The sequence below is a fragment of the Barbus barbus genome (genome assembly GCF_936440315.1).
Source record: "Barbus barbus genome assembly, chromosome: 15".
Classification (NCBI taxonomy): domain Eukaryota; kingdom Metazoa; phylum Chordata; class Actinopteri; order Cypriniformes; family Cyprinidae; genus Barbus; species Barbus barbus.
Window position 1 is genome coordinate 7,820,525 of NC_136743.1, and position 17,836 is coordinate 7,838,360.

Sequence of the window (17,836 nt, forward strand, 5' to 3'; positions counted from 1 at the left end):
AGCGGTCAAAACAAAATCAAACGTCTGTGTCAGATCCTGTTTATGCAATATCCTCTGCTAGTCATCCTTCAGTTTGACCTCCACCCCTGTGCTGACATTTCCACTATTAAACACGCTCAGATACAATATAACACATGCCTACACTATCATGGAGAGAAAAATAATTTCATTTTATTTCCAGTTCACATATGTGATATATATGGTTGTTACTGGGTTTGCTGTAAAGAAATGTGTTTGGTGACCCACAAACATGGAGGTCTTCTCCCATTCTTCCATGTAATCACTTTTGACAGCATGATGCTTTTAAAACAGCTTGATTCTGTCAGGTTTGAACTAGGCATCTTTCAAATGGGTTTTATGAATACGCAAGAGCCACCATTCAATGGGCATGTTCAGTAGATTATGAAAAATACACATTTTATTCAGTTCTGTTAATAAGAAACACAACAATTTTATTGTGCAATATTTTTATGCTTTTTAAAGTATTGCGTTTTTAGCTTAGCAACTTGCAAATATCATACTCTGTTTTATAGGATTTTGCCCTCTTTTGTTTGGAAGACAGATTAGTCGGCTGAATTACCTACTTAGACACTTGCATTAGTCAAGTCTCACTTTATGTGTATTGCACGTAATTGTTTGTTTGGGTGTGTGAGTTTGTTTGCATGCATGGGCGTTGCTGCCCATGTAGGATGTCTCATGTAAACAGTATAAAAAACTAGATTTTGTAACAGAGCCATGGTATAGCCAGTCTGAGGTAACATTTTGCAAGTCATGTAAGGTTGCCTCCCTTTTCTTGTACAGTCATCAGCTTTAGCTGAGTGGCCTGAACTTAGCCAGGTCCTGTTCATGCCATTTTTCATTTGTGTCCTGATGTTGTACAGTGTGTTTAAGGCAAGTGCTACCTTTGTTTTACCTCTATCCTAATATGAACCTCTGAGCTATTGAATTCTTGTGTTTCAGCCTGTATTTTACAAGTATTTATTAGAGTTGAGCTGCATTAACAAAATTCTGTGTGTTATGAAAGTGAAAAGTGAAGTGACATACGGCCAAGTATGGTGACCCATACTCGGAATTTGTGCTCTGCAATTAACCCATCCAAAGTGCACACACACAGCAGTGAATACACACACACCGTGAACACACACCCAAAGCAGTGGGCAGCCATTTTTGCTGCGGCACCCAGGGAGCAGTTGTGGGTTCAGTGCCTTGCTCAAGGGCACCTCAGTCGTAGTATTGAGGGTGGAGAGAGCGCTGTACATTCACTCCCCCCACCTACAATCCCTGCCGGCCCGAGACTCGAACTCGCAACCTTTGGATTACGAGTCCGACTCTCTAACCTCTAGTCTTAATGAAATGTCTATAACATACTTTGGTTACAATTTTTCAATGGTATTGTAAAAAACACCTTCTTTACCCTGTCAAAATTAGCTCTGTTTTCAGCACGCTGTTCTAGTCCATGTTGCTTTAAATGCTAGTGAGCTCTGCTGACTCCGCCCCTCTCTTCCGTGGAGTGACGAATAGACCATCGATATGTGTAGAGTCCCTATTCGACCGCTCCAGATATGTTGACGCGTCAGCCATCTCGCATTCACCATAATAATCAATGAATATTCAAAGATATACAAGCATATAACTTGCTGTTGTAGACGCATGCACACAGTCAATGCGCTCAAAGATTCGCAGACCGTTTCAAAAATGGCGGATGGCTTATTACGTATCCCGGCCCATAGAAACAGTCGACAATGAGGCATCTAGGTATATATATCTATGGAGAATACTCAACTTCAGCCGCAAAACTGGCTAACTAGCACATTATTAGGACATTCATAAAAACTCTTATACTCACTTCTTCTGTAGATAAAGCTAGATCACGAATGATTTGGGCGAACATAGTGCATTCATGTAGATCAGGGATCGGCGCATTCACTTCAAAATGAAAGTAACCTTAATCCTCTGCATCTTCAGCGGCTCAGATGTCGGGACTAAATGACGACTGCTATATACATTATTACATCCAACAACTAAACACTTCAATCGCTTAATTGGAGACATCTTGTCTTCCCCTGCACCGGAGTCGACACAATGATGGACTGATGACAGCTCACTCAGGGCGGGTCTAAGGTAAAACGGTCTTGTCAATCAACTATCGTGGGAGGGGCCTGTACAGAACTACGTCATTCTGACAGAAACCTCAGAAGAGCCTGATTTGAATCATAATAGGATGGATGTGTACACACACTTCCAACACACATTTATGTTCAAACAACTTGTAAAGTGAATTTTGCATCTGATGACCCCTTTAATATTTTTTATTTTATTAGCCAAGCTAAATTACTCAAATTATTATCAACTAAGCTGTTTACATTCAAAGCATATATGTGACACAGTCTTGTCTTGGTATTGGATTTGGATCAGTTAACATGGGATGATATACAGTGGTGGCCAAAATTGTTAGAACACCTGACAGATCTGAAAATATTGACCTTTTTTGCCTCCAAAACATGATTTCATGTCATAATGTTCATGGAACATGCAGGTTGCTCTGAGCACAACAAATATCAGATGAATTGAGTCATACTGTTTTTATCCACTTTTAACTTTAATATTTGGCGTGTCCACCTATTGTCAATATATTTTCTGAGAACTTCAACACTAATGTTATCCCATGCCTTCTGCAACTCAAGCCAAAGTCTTTCCTTTGAATGTACAATAGATCTGTCCACTTTATTTTCCAATTTGCTCAATGGGGTTGAGGTCCGGTTTTTGAGGGGGCCAGTCCATCATTTTCAATGTTCCAGCCGATTTCTTCCATCGCACTTAGTTCAGGCAATAGTTCATTTTATGGATATTATAATGGCTAGTTCAACAAAAACAACTGAAAACTCTAAAATATGCCAAGTGTTCTAACAATTTTGGCCACCACTTTATAAACTTTAACGGATAACACAAAGGTTGCTGAAAATATCTTAAATAGGTCATATCAACACAATGTGGTGTTTTCAGCACATGATAAAGGGTTCTTTCCTTACCCAAGGTGGTCTACCACCATCAATCAACCATAGAACCAAACCATGAAAAATCAGCAATCAACAAGGGTTTAACTGGATTTTCCAGCAGAGAGAACTAACTGGAACAGCCTCATATTATGATACTTAAAATATCTGATATAAAAGGTCCGGCTTTCCGGCATTAAGGCAGTGGAATTATTAGACATTGCAATAGTGTGTTGATTTTCTAGCAGTTAGAAAAGCCTATTACTTACAGTCCAGAGCATTCGCTGTACAAAAAATAATCATGTTATGTGCAAGTGTTGTGTGTGTGCGTTTGTGTGTGTGCATATTTAGCTGTCGTTTAGAGAAGTGATCTAAATCTGGCAAAACCTCCATTGGGGATGCTGTATGTGGGAAAACAGTCCATAAATTAAATAATGCAAGAGTTTTCTTTTAGGCATGGAGTTTGGGTTGAGATATATTTTATTATAATTAGCCTTATATAAAAAATTAGAAGTCTGTAATTTGTCCTCCATTAGCTAAGTAATCGTGCATGTGTTTGTGCAAGCGTTTTCTAATGTTTCTTTGATTGTCATACATTTATGTTGTGCAGAGCTCTTGGATGAACAGATACACACCAACACACACACATACATGAACACACACTCTCTTAGACTCATGGGCGCTGCATGTGCTTTTCCTCTGTAGACTCTGGCTGCGCTCACACGTCACTCCATTAACCTGCTCCCCAACCACCTGGCTCAAGCCCTGCATGTGCGCGCCGGCTCACAGGAAATTAACGCTCGCATGCAGAGCGCCATCGCCCTGCGCAGCGGGGACAAGCTCCGCCAAGAACATATATCCCCCTTCTCTCTCACCTTTAGAGAAGCACTGCTGGAGCACAAGGTAGCCTGCTCCCATCTTCCAGCCATCCTGTCCTCCCTCTCTGCTCTCTCACTCTCTCTTTTTTGCTTTATTTTTGTTTTGGAAGTGCAAGAGAAGGAGGCGAGAGAGTGTTTTTGTCATGAGTAAACTAAAGGACATTATGTGCCAGCAATAGCAGTCGATACTTTCTAGAACATGCACAGCAGTTTAAAATGTTCTCAATTACTATATCCCATCCAAAAAAAAAACAAGTTAAGGTGGTCCAGCTGTTTTTAGAGCATTGTTGCTGCTTTCTCGTTGGTCCATGATGGTCAACCAGATGGACCATCTATCTAGACCAATTTGCACCATATTAATGGTCACAGGAACCATCTGCCACTAGCTTTATTTGGATTTTCTAGCAGGAGCGATGACACTTCTGACACCACTAAAATGCAATTTACTTTTAAGATCACTTGAATGGATAGTTCTCCCCAAAACATAATTCTGTTATTATTTTCACTATCAGGCTTTCTTCTGTGGAACGGAAAATGTTGTATTTTGAAGAGTCTTCAAGTTATTCAATGACAGTTCATATATAGTGACCACAGCTCCAAAAACGATAAAAAAAAAACTCCAAAAAGATTGTTTTCATTCACGAATCGTGCTACAGTTCTTGAGCTGTTAAAGGGATAGTTCACCCAAAAATGAAAATTCTGTCATTAATTACTCACCCTCATGTCTTTCCAAACCCGAAAGACCTTAGTTCATCTTGGGAAGATACTTTTGATGACATCTGAAAACAAATAACTACTTTATTCAATGATTTCTTATCTTCCGTGTCAGTCAATGTATGAGTACAATGTATGCGTCATTTCTGGGCCTTGAACGACAAAGATATTTTTGTTCCAAAGATGAAAAAAGGTCTTACGGGTTTGGAACGACATGAGGGTGAGTAATTAATGACAGAATTTTCATTTTTGGGTGAACTAACCCTTTAACTTGAGAGCCGCTCTGGCCATTAGTCTGACAAAAAGGTTGTTTTCTGATCTGATCAGCAGGTTCTGACAAAGAAAAAGAGAGTGAACTTAAATCAACACTTAGGATAATGAGCCGGTGAATTTAGCCGATTGGATTGGTCTCCAAATTTATTGGTTTTAATCACCATCACTGATGAACTTGGTTCATCATATGAACGTTAATTCTTCCTGAACAACCGGGATTTGCCCACAGACAGGCCTTCGGGTTACTCATGATTCACTACCATGCATGTTTTCATCTTAGTTAAAAACGCTTTTTACACTGTTTATTTGTCCCTTACCTCATTTCTGCTTGTTTGAGTTTACCTTTGCCCCCTGCTTGGCATTTGACTCTGTGCCACTCTTTGTGCTTGAGATTTTTGGTTTGCCCCGCCTTCATGATGCCCTGACATCACACGTCCTCTCACTAACCCAGAGAGCACAGGAGTTGTGTGTATGTGTGTTTATGAGCACCTACCCTGCTCGTTCCTATGTGGTTAGCATTGCTTTCATGGTGTCATTGTAGTCATCATGTGAAGAGGAATTTTTGTCCTTACATTTCTGTGTGTGTATGTGTATGTTTCCTCTACAGTATTCCCAGATGCGAGACGAGGTGTTTAAGTCTAATCTTGTGTGTGCCTTCATTGTTCTCTTCTTCATCACTGGAATACAGAGCTTACTTCCCTCTGCAAGGTAAAACATATACATATACTGATGGCCATAACCACCACAGACATTGAGGTTGACACATGATCTGTTTGGGTTTATACTGCATATAGAAGTCATGGATTAATATTTCCAGTAGTGTTCGATGTGGCTTTTTCAATGAAATTTGATCCAGACCAGTCTCGAATATTCGATTACTCCCACGAGAGCATCATATAATATGAAATCGCTCATGTTTGTAGGATGGTCACTATGGTGATACAGTTCTCCGTCCTCATCTTTCTGCACTGTTGCCTTGTTGTTGTGACAACGGCGGAGGATTATAAGTGTTTGCCGCTGGTTTTGCGAAAAGCATGTTGCTGGGTGAACGAAACGTACGCTGCACGGAACGTCGTCATCTTCCTCTCCATCCTCATCAACTTCCTGGCTGCCATGATCAACATAGTGAGCAAACATTTTTTATTTTAGTTTTAATTTCATCATTATACTCTTGCAAATGTTATCGTGGATATATAAAATTTTAATTTGTGAGCTGAACCAATTTCAATTCAAGAATTATAGTCCCACTGTGGAGTATAAATGAATTTATATTCATTATAGAATCTAGTGACAAAGAATCACACAATGCATGGCTCAAAATCTGCAAACAGGTAATTAAATGTGACATCTTTTTGGGTCTTATAAAATGATCAAAATGCTTTTTGCGTAGTTCATTATACTATTTTACAGAATTAATTTTATTTCTTGGCTTAAATAAAATACGTCACTCAGAGACTGACAGCTTTGACTTGTAAAAAATGTTACATTTAGCTGTCGCAAATTCTTTAACTTTGAAAATCAAGTTCACTTTTTTATTTAATTATTTATTTTTTGCCAGGAGTGGTTTTGATGGACAAAGTTATTTTTTTTGTCTCTTATAACAAAAATCATTTAAACCCAAGAAAATACAGATTATGTTGTAAACAATAGTGTTAAATCACTTTTATTATTATTAAAATTGTTATTCCATTATTACCCTTTAGCAGATTTTGACTCAATATCATATTGGTTACTGGCTGATATTAGCTATTTTTTCAAATGCATTGTATTGGTCAATATTTAATGTGGATTTTTTTTTTTTTTTATAACTTAATTTTTACATTTAGATTTACTTTTTTCATCATCAAGTTGATCTTTAAAAACACTTAATGTCAGTTAAATTATAAAAATAAAATATTTATATATAAAATAAACATCAGTTTTTCATACTGTATTTTATAATGTTGTGATGCCTAAATTATATGTAAAACATTTTATCTTAATTTTTTCATATTTGTAATTTATTTTAACTGAATATTGTCAGTTACTGCTTTCAGTAGAATATTATATCAGCCATTTTTCAGTTACATAAACCTACAGTTAGAAAGTTCTTGGAAATGTAATTATATTGCTCTTTATACAGATGAATTCTCAAATGCAATCAATTCTCTAACATTAGCACTCTCTTTCTCTTTTATTGTAGCTTTGGTGTGATTTCGATAAATCCGGCTCATTCAGGAACCAGACGTTTAATGCATCTGCCTCAATCCCCGATATCTGCTTCTACCCAGAGGTCTTTTCATCCACTGCCTCCCATACAATCAGACCCACAGCTTCTTGCCATTTTCAGTCTGTTAAAAGGATTGATAGAATTCTAGCAAATGTGTAAACTGTTTAAAATCAATTCATTCACTGTACATCGAGTGATAGTTTGCTAATGGTGAGGTTGTCTGCCCGTTTATTGACAGTATTTCGTGTTTACTGGAGTGTTGGCAATGGTGACGTGTGCAGTGTTCCTCAGACTGAACTCGGTTCTGAAGCTGGCCATCCTGCTGATCATGATTGCTATCTACGCTGTGCTGACTGAGGCCTTCTACACACCACTGTTCATCCGCTATGACACACTTACACTTAATCAGAGGTATGCAAACTCATTGTGCCATTCAGGAGTCATTAGGGAACAAATTATAAAGAGCAAAATTAAATATTACACTTTAACAGTATGGATGTAATTGTGATGACTCAAGCAAGTTCGTAAGATAACGTGGACCAGCTATAAGAGCAGTCTGTAAAAGTGTTTTAATAGATTTCTGCAAGTTTTATGATTGACGTCAGCCAGTCATAAATTTCTGTCTTCCGCCAAATTCTTAATGAAAAGGACACCTCAAACTCTAAACCAGAAAGTAAATGTGAGTTATGTGGCCTGGTGGTCAAAATTTAGGTTGGTAGCTGTAAGTTTATAGGTTTAAACCCTGAAAGGCTTGTAATTTTTCTGTCTCATGACATGCACATACACTTCTGTTACCGCCTACATACTCTGTCAAAAGTTTGGGTCAGTATGTGTTTTTTTGTGTGTGTTTTTTTAACTCAGCAAGACTATTAATTAGAGATAAAGACATTTACCATGTTGTATATCAAATGGTATATATAAATGCTGTTCTTTGAACTTCATGTTAGACAAAAGAAAAAATAGGTTCCACAAAAATATTAAGCAACACAACTGTTTTCAACATTGATAATAATTACAAATGTTCACCAAATTAGTGTATTAGGATGATATCTGAAGGATGATGTGATACTGAAGACTGGAGTAATGATGCTGAAAATTCAGCTTTGCCATTACAGGAATAAATTACATTTTACAATATTTAAAAAATAGAAAAGAATAATATTGTAATAATATTTCACAATATTACTGTATTTACTGTATTTTTGATCAAATAAATGCAGCCTTCGTCAGCAAGAGACTTCTTTCAAAACAACATAAAAAAATTTATTATAAAAAAAAATAATTATATATATATTTTTATTTTTTATCCGTCCTCCCTAGCTATCATCATTGTCCTCCACATTTACTTAAGTAATAAGAACACTAAATCACGTAGGATAAAACCATCTACCAAATACAACCCCTAAACAAAAACAAAGCCTCTGAACCAAATCCTGAACAAGGTACCACCTTAAGGGGTCATGAACTGAAAAATCAAAATTCCCTTGATCTTTTGAGATATAAGAGGTCATTGTGCTATAAAAACATCCTGTAAGTTTCAGATCTCAACTTTCTTGTTAGTCTAAAAATATCTTATATTGAAGCCAGTCTGCCAAAACAACAGCTTGTGGAATGTGCTACTTTATGATGTAATAGTGTGGATAAGCACTGCTTCCGCAGAAGATGATCAATGCCTGCTTTAACATCACTGTCTGTTTAGCCCCGCCCACCGATTCACACATGTAGTGTAAATAACGAGATGGACGAATGCAGATCTATGCAGAAGCCAAACGATAAACTTTATTTGATGAACTTTATTTTTAATGAAGACCACATCAGTCAGAACTTGGTCCTTTGTTCACTTCATTTTACCATGGATTCGATTACAAACAAGGCACAATTAGACACAGGATTTTCAGAAAGATTGAAACTAAAAGAAAATCCTATTCCAGCTGTATTGGATCCAACAGTAATGTCTCACTGTGAGTAACTGTTTTTATTACGTAGTAACTATTGCTTTGTCTGTTATTACAGATTGTTTGATATATACTATTTATGCATTTTAACCTTTCACAGCAGTGTCCATCTATGAATGATGTAGGCTGTCAAACATACACAACTATTAGTCAATCATAGCAGTGGACATTTACTTCCGAGTCTACAATCCGCCACACCTATTCAAACAGTGTGTTCTGACGAAGGGGGTTAAAAACAGGATAGAAAACGGCCTATTACTTCTAAATTCAGTTTTTTGATGTAAAAAAACAACAACAAAAAACATAAGTGGACCTCAGAGAACGGTACAAAACAAACAAACAAAAAAAAAAAACAGTGCATGACCCCTATACAAACAAATAGTTTTTTCATATAACAGATATCATAAGTGTTTGACAAACAGTGTACTCTGTGATTATATCATCAAGGCTCTTTATGACATTTATGACAGATGTTTCTCTTAACTAACTGCACTCTGGACATTATACACATGCTGCAGAACTCATGAGACTTTCTGTCCTGTTTCTCTGGTTACAGCAAAAGCTTCCTGGGAACCAAGGAAACGTCTCTGCTTCTCATGGCGATGTTCCTTTTAGCCGTGTTCTACCACGGCCAACAGGTAGCACACACGCACACAAACACCAGCCTGACAGCGGATCAGGGGCCATTCAGTGCCTATTTTATAATGTCACGTTTCTAAGAAACGGCTGCAAAAGTTATTGGCTGCTTCATAAGGTCTCACAGTCAATATATAAAAGCCCTGCTCTCTCTCTGACGCACCGTGTGTGCGGAGCTTTTTAAGTTCACTCTACTGATTGTTGTCTTTGATGCCGTAGATCAGGGGAAAGAGCCGGTCTGAGTGGTGATGAGCGAGAGAGAAAGCGAAATGAGCGCTGCTGGGTTTTTGTAGGTGTGTGTGTGTGGTGTCGGCGCCACTCTGATTAAGGCGCATGGAGTCTCACATATGACCGAAATGCTTTGTGCTTGTGCCATGTGTTGTGTCCAGCTATAAACTGCCTGCCTGTATTTGCCCCCCCAACCCTCCTCGTATCTATGGCAACAGTTTGTCATTTAGGCAGGTGGTGCCACTGCTTGGCCTATGGATTGGGACTTGGCATGTGTTTCTTGGACAGTGATGTGATCATTTCTTATTTATGCTCATCTTGGTGTGTGTGTGTGTGTGTGTGTGTGTGTGTTGGATGAATGAACAAGCACTCTGTCACTGCAGGTCAGTGTCTAGGAGGCTTTATTCTTCATATGCTGTTGTTTTTATGAGACATTTATTTTCATATATAGTGGGGTGCAAAGGTCTGAGAACACACTGATAATTTGGGAATCAACATTCAATTTAAAACGAAAACGTTTTTGAAAGTTTTAGGATTTTGAAAAAAATGGAAAATAAGACTACTGTATGTATATTTACTGTTATTTAAAATTATGTTATAGTTTAATTGCTTCTACACTGCAAAAATATCTATTTTAAAAACATTCGTAAGAAAAATAATTGATAATGAATATTTCTCAAAATGTGTAAAACAAGATAATTATGATGCAACAATGCTTAAGTCATTAATGCTTGTTATCCTGCATTTTATCGCAAATTTATAGGACACCTATTATGTCAAATTCACTTTTACTTGTTGTTTGTACATAAATGTGTGTTGGCAGTGTGTGTACACAACCACCCTATAATGAAAAAAAATCCAACCGCTAAAATCATTAGCAGTTCACCCATAAATCATAAGCAGTCTCTCAGAACAAGCCATTCACAGAATCCATCAAATATGATTCAAGCCCCACCCACAACTGTTTATGGACAGTGCTGTATTAGCAAAGACCCTGCCCTGAGTAAGTGCACTTTAATTAGTTTTTTTTCAAATAAAATAATAATCAAGTGTGATAATACTATTTTATTTAAAAATTTTATTTAAAAATAAAAAGGGATTATTACATACAAATACAATTATTTTATAGTAAACAAAAATAAAATGCTAATATTTTAGCATGTATTATTTTAATTTTAATTTTCATAATTTTCAAACGTAAAATCAGCGAGCTTTTATTGAGCGTCAGTGAATGAAATGTCACAGTTTTGCTTTGAAAACTGCAGCGGCTAGTTTAGATTATGCTTTCAGTTTGAAAATAAATCATATACAATGGTAAATGTGCATTAACAGCTGTCATCCATGTCGGTACGCAAATGCTCTGTCAGAACTTATTTACACAGCGCATTTTTAATTGCGGTCGCGCATGCGGACAACTTATGTGCACCCCTGTATATAGCGCTTTTAACAATACAAATTGTCAAAGCAACTGCACAATATCAAAATAGGAAAATAGTGTGTCAATAATGTAAAATGACAAGATTAAACACTCAATTTTCAGTTAAAGGCATTTCATTATTGAATTCAGTGATGTCATCGTCCAGCTCAGTTCAGTTTAAATAGTGTCTTTGCAATCAGGTCGACAATATTACTGGAAATGAAGTGTCCCCAACTAAGCAAGCCAGAGGTGACAGCGGCAAGGAACCAAAACTCCATCGGTGGCTGAATGGAGAAAAAAACCTTGGGAGAAACCAGGCTCAGTCGGGGGGCCAGTTCTCCTCTGGCCAAACGAACCAGCAGTTTGTTCCAACTGCAGCAAAGTCAGATTGTAAGGGCTCAACTGGTTCCAGTGGTCTTTTCCCGATGGCTGTCTAGATGGCAGAGTCCTCACTGGGGGTCTGTCTCTGGGGCTCATCTAGGTGGCCTGGTCTCCTCTGACGTTCAGGGCTGTAGAGGTCATCTCTGGGTGCTGATCCACCATCTGATCTGGATACAAACTGAATCTGGTGACTGCAGTGACCATCTGGGCTGGATACGGACCGGATCGGGTGGTTACGGTGATCTCGGAATAAGAAAGAAACAGACTAATATTAGTGTAGATGTCAATCTTCTTACGATGTAACAAGTACATTGTGTGTTTTGGGAAGTGTTCCCGGTTCCGGTTGACCTAATTAATGCAGCCTAACAATCCTTTAACGGATTTGAATATTTGAATCGTATTAGTGTATTATGTGTACGCCAGGTTAAAGAGATGGGTCTTTAATCTAGATTTAAACTGACAGTGTGTGTCTGCCTCCCCAAACAGTGTTAGGTAGATTGTTCCAGAGTTTGGGCACTAAATAGAAAAAGGATCTGCCACCCGCAGTTGATTTCTGATATGGCTTTAAAACGCACGATTTCAGTGCAATAGACATGATAAATAAAAAAACCAAACAGATGTTTTTTAGCAGAGGCACAGCCCTATTCTGGAAAAAGGGTGTGGAGACCAGCAGCTCATTTGCATTTAAAGAGACATGCACAAAAACAGCCCGTTTCTGCTTCCACTCAAAAATAGGCCTTTTCAAAATGCTATAATAAATTATCTGTGGGGTATTTTGAGCTGAAACTTCACAGACTCATTCTGGGGACACCTGAAACTTATATTACATTTTGTGAAAAGGTGCATAATTGGTGCCCTTAAACAGTAAACAGTCCCTTTGAGCAACTGTAAACTACATGCACACATCTTACACATCTCTGTTGCAGCTAACGCAGCTATATGCATATAATGCACATAATATACCGCACACAGGCTCTCAAAAACAATGACAGCTGATCAACAATTTCAACAGTAGGCTAGATTAGTGTGGGTTAAATGCAGAGTAAATTTCCCTACATGTATCAGTAAAAGTAATCTGCCAATACACGGGTCACTGTGCACATTCACGTCACTCTAAAATGACGACGCACCCAAAGCAGCAAAACTGTACAAATGCTGGACATCCACACACTGCACCACAGTATTATCAACGCACCTTGTACACCTCCATAACAATGTGCATGACACAATACTCATCAAATTATAAAGCACTCAACTGTCACTTGTAAATAAAGTCCATGGGTCTATCATTCCATGTCCCTTTAATCGTATTAAAAAGTAAACACAGCCAACAAAATAACTTGTGCTGTTAGCCTGTTAGCCACTCATAGTTGCAATCTTTGAAATGGCGCATAAAAACTTAGCTGGCCTTTGTTAGCGAATTTAGTTTGGGTGTTAGTCTTCCTTTCTCAGTTATTCTCTTTTTGTCGGCAAAACAGCGCTTTGAAAAAGGCGTTTTTAGTAGATCGACAACAAGATCTGGTGTAGGCGCCGATGACTGCAGCTGTCACTTTCTTTTTGTTTACTTTCACTTTCATACCTTGGAAATCCCTGACTAAAGGGACGGTCTAACGCTGGGGTAGCACTGGACACGTAGCTAGACCCAGAGGGCGGGCTGTCATTGAACGTCAAATTTTGATTGGCTGATGATTCTGTAACTAATGCTCGTAAGAAATCAGATGTGACTTCTTTCAGCAAAATCGTAGCACTATCTGTAGTGCTGGCCTCGGACTTTTCTTTTTTTTATGTAGTATATTCCAGTTCAACCTCAACTAAACTAATCGTAGGCAATTTAGTGGACATTACACAAATGAAAATTATACCTAAATAATAAATAAAAAAAATTTTCACACAATTTTTTATAGGGCCAGCAGAGAAGGCCTTCCCAGTAGCCCCTCGCTGCAGAACAATGATCCAGGGGGCGGGGGGCGGGGTTGGATCTACATCTAGGGGGTGGAGATGGTAGGTTTAGGGGTGGGGATGGGTGGGTTTAGGGATCAGGGGGTGGAGACGGGTAGGTTTAGGTATATGTAAGGTGGGAGGAGTTGGATCTAGATCCAACCACACCCCCTGGATCTTGTGTTCTGCAGTGAGGACCATCTCCTGCTTCCCGTGACGGCCCACCACTGCCTTTAAGTGTGTATTACTTCAGTAGTTGTTTTATTCACCTTTTTATAAATTATTTATACTTAAAACAAGTAAAAAATAAATGAAGCCCCTAATGGGACAAGGTAATGGAGAAAAACACTGAGATGGTAGGAAAATTATACTTCAGTGGTTTTTTGATGCTCACAAACCTTTTGTGATGGAAATAATATGAGGAAGATTTTTAATACTTTTGTGATCAAAGAAAGTTTGGGGCAATGCAATACTTTTGCAAGAGAATTCAAATGTTTTGTGAGCCAGCACAAAAACATTGAAATATAATTTTTCCTCTCATATAATATTTTTGTCCCCTTAGGGGCCCCTTTTTAAAAATGATCAATGGAGTAAGACAAAATAGACTTGTATTAAAGATACATTTTCTGAAAACAAGTTTTTTTATATATTATGCGTTGTGGCTTCTCAAGAAAATGAGTCTTGTTATAAGGTTTAAAAAAAATATATATATATTTTAACAAAACTGAATAATTAAAAACATACAAAGTTATTTTTGCAGTGTAGACAGAACTGAGATTAAAAAGAGAGCCTTTAGTGTGTCTCTTTAGTCTTTCTAAAGAATTTAGGAGAAAAATCTAGGACAAAGTAGATACTTTCTATAAATGGAGAACTCCAATGAGTCTACTGAGCTCTGAAAGGCATAAAATGGAATAAAATAAATTCAGCACATGTTCCTCTTGATTAAACTGTGAATGCAGGTACATGCCTTGCTCAAGGGAATAAGGCACGAGGGATATAACTTTTGTATTATCTGCTGAGTGAGAGCCTTGAGAACCAGAACGTCACCATTGAAGAGCTTAGCACATAATTGTATCATGGATAAAACAATGCATTCCTTTTAGCCGCTATTGTAACAGCTGCTCTTCCACCAGCCAAACTTTAACTGTTTAAATTACTGTTCTGATAGCGATAAAGTCCCGGTTCACGCCAGACAGTAGTGAGATTCAAAACTGGCCCTCCCAAGACACCTAAAACTTCTCAAACTCATTTATATTAAACTCTTTTCATACAGCTTGCTTTTATCAAAAGTAATTTGCTTGATATGCACTGCCTTAATTGTCTAATGTCTGAGTGTGTGCGCCCATCTCTATGTGTGTGCATGTGTTTTAGAGGTTAATGGAGTTTAGTCTTGTTGATGTGTTTTTAATAATCAGTCGGACAGTCGCACACCCCTGTCTGCCCCACTTGCATAATTACTCCTCATAAAATCATCTTTGAGAGCATACGCAAATAAATGCACACACACACATGCATTTTACACTCATACACATGCATAAACACTTACATCACACCCTGACTGTTAGTAAATTAATTTTTCAATCTGGACGCCTTTGTGAAAAATTTCCAATTAAATCTGGATATTAATGTATGCAGATGAACGTGTGTTACTGCTTAATTAGGGGGGACCTTGTCGGAGCTCTTTGGTTGGGAAGAGAGCTGATGGAAGCCAGGATGAACAGAGATATCAGAAACGCACCACAGCTCACTTCCTGTTAGAGTCAAGACGTACCACAAAGGGTCACGACACTGCCAAAGCATTTAAGGGTACTTACTGCGTACAGTGTATGAAAGAAAGAAAACAGTGATGTCAAAAATGATGTAATCATCTACTCTTGTTGCTTGAGGTCAAAAAAGATTTTTAGCTTTCAGAATATCTTGGCTGTTTTTTTCATGCAGTAGGTTGTAAGAAGTAGTCAAATTATTATTCGTTAAAGAAATTTATATTTTTATTTGGTAAGGACACATAAATTATCAAAAATGTGTCAGTAAATATTTAATATTTCAAATAAATGCTGTTCTTTTGAACTTTTTATTGATCAGATAATTAGAAAGGCAAAATGTATCACAGTTTCCCCAAAATATGTCACAATGTTTTACGTTTTTCAACATTGATTTTAATAAGAAATGTTTCTGGAGCACCAAATCAGCATATTAATATTATTTCTGAAGGATCATGTGACACTAAAGAGACTGAAGTAATGGCTGCTGAAAATTCACAGGAGTAAATGTATTTGGAATTTTATGTATTTTAATTCATTTTAAAGTGTATTAAAATGTAAATAAACTTAATTGTAAAAAATATTTTTAATAATAATTTAATACTTTTTAATCAAATAAATCCAGCCTTAGGCATTATGAGGCTTCTTTCAAAAGCATTTCAAAAACTGATTTGACCTCAAACTTTTGAATAGTTGCGTACTTTGTCCTTTTAAGAGAGTAAAGTTGGAGTTTAGATTGGAGGAGAAAATCTTTAACGCTCATTAAACTGTCTGTGACATTTCAAAGCACTGAAATTTAATTATTTTTCCCAGATGAGGAATCATGATTCACCTTGTGAATCTGAAGGACAGCTGTGAATGTAGACAGAGTATTCCAAAGAAAGTTAAATGGAGTAGATCAAATGCATAAATTGGGCAGAGGGCACAAGGCTCTACTGGTTTAGTTACCAGGAAGCAGAAATGACCCAGATGCAGAATGTCCCACATATCACTGTGCAAAATAAAGACAGAGACTTTAAAAGCTCTAAAGAAGTCCTAGGCCAGCAAGTGATACACACCTGAATGTTGACTTTATTCACACATGAAATTAAAGGGGTCATATGATGCGTTTTCAAGTTTTCCTTTCTCTTTGGACTGTTACAAGCTGTTTGTGCATAGATAAGATCCCTAAAGTTGCAAAGACTAAAGTCTCAAACTCAAGATATTCTTTATCAAAGTTAAGACTCTGCCACGCCCCCCTAAAACGGCTCATTCAAACACGCCCCCACATGTCTACGTCAAGATGTGGAAATATTTGCATAATGCCACCCAAATGTTCACGCAAAGAAAGAAGGCGTGGTTTCAGTAACCGCAGTAGTGTTGATGCAGCCGTGTCAGGGAGACGCTGTGTGTTTCTAGGCGAAAGCAAAAGCACTTTATTCGGCCTTCCGAAAGTAGATGCAATTAGGAATCATTAAGATTACTTACAACAGAACAGCAACACATTTTATGGATGACAGTTTCGTGAACCTAGGAGAGAAGGTAGTTCTGACTTTGCTATGACAATCTGGCGCTTCTGAATCAGTGACTGTAAGTATGTTTTGTTGTTAGTTTAAGTATTTGCTATTGACTGTTCAAATGCAGAGTTTTGCGTGTCGTTTGTATGTTTTTGTGTGTGTGCGCGCGCGTGTGTGAGAGAGAGACAGCGTCACATCACAGTGGAGTCAGCTGTCTTAATTGCAAACACGTATAAGCTTCATCACTGTGTCTGTCACGTGACTTTCGAGCCTGAACTGATGGTAAAACTAAGGACATTATTAACTGTCTTTACATTTATTTTGAAAGGTGAAGCTTGCGATTATGGAAAGGAGTGTTACATTTCCGACGAGTGCTTGCGGTGTTCGGCCAATCACAATGCACTGCCAATTGGCCAATCAGCAGACTGCACTTGTCGGAAAGAGGGACTTTGTAGAAAACGATGCGTTTGAGAGAGGCGGGGCATAGAGGACCTACAATTATGTACAGTATTTGAAAAATAATGTGTTTTTTGAACATTAAAGCATGTCAGCATATTCTGTTACACCAAATACACAAAATAATGATCTTTAAAAGAGCATCATATTACCCCTTTAAGATTCAGTTCAGATGATTCTTATGTTTTGTGATCCAATCACTGAAACCACACACTGTACCAGATGTGGTCAGAAACACATGTGATTTATAGTGAAACACTAATCTGTCCTGATGCCTCATATACAGCACTTTTTGCACTTTGTTTACATGAAATAACATAAATATTGTGAGTGATGTGTGTATTCATGAAATCAGAGACCCACCTATTGAAACACTATGATCACAGGAGACACATCTAAGACGCTTCTCCAGATATAAACAGCAAAAATGTGTCAGCTGACCACTTGATCTGATCACCTGAGATGGATCTTTACACCAGGTGTAAATAGAGCCAACTTATAT

General features: G+C 37.7%; 1 protein-coding gene across 2 annotated transcripts in view; it reads left to right on the top strand.

Annotated features, from left to right (window-relative positions):
• LOC306880858 (adenylate cyclase type 8-like) overlaps positions 1–17,836 on the top strand; it is a gene marked incomplete at its 5' end in the record, with an annotated part of 58,108 nt that overhangs the window by 32,071 nt on the left and 8,201 nt on the right. Inside the window, 6 exons of one of the 2 annotated variants that reach the window (XM_079434653.1) lie at positions 3,699–3,896; positions 5,466–5,566; positions 5,782–5,983; positions 7,041–7,130; positions 7,306–7,478; positions 9,579–9,660. In XM_079434653.1, the coding sequence (XP_079290779.1) occupies positions 3,699–3,896; positions 5,466–5,566; positions 5,782–5,983; positions 7,041–7,130; positions 7,306–7,478; positions 9,579–9,660 (846 nt within the window). The remainder of the gene's footprint in view (positions 1–3,698; positions 3,897–5,465; positions 5,567–5,781; positions 5,984–7,040; positions 7,131–7,305; positions 7,479–9,578; positions 9,661–17,836) is intronic. The other variant, XM_079434654.1, reaches the window with a different exon arrangement.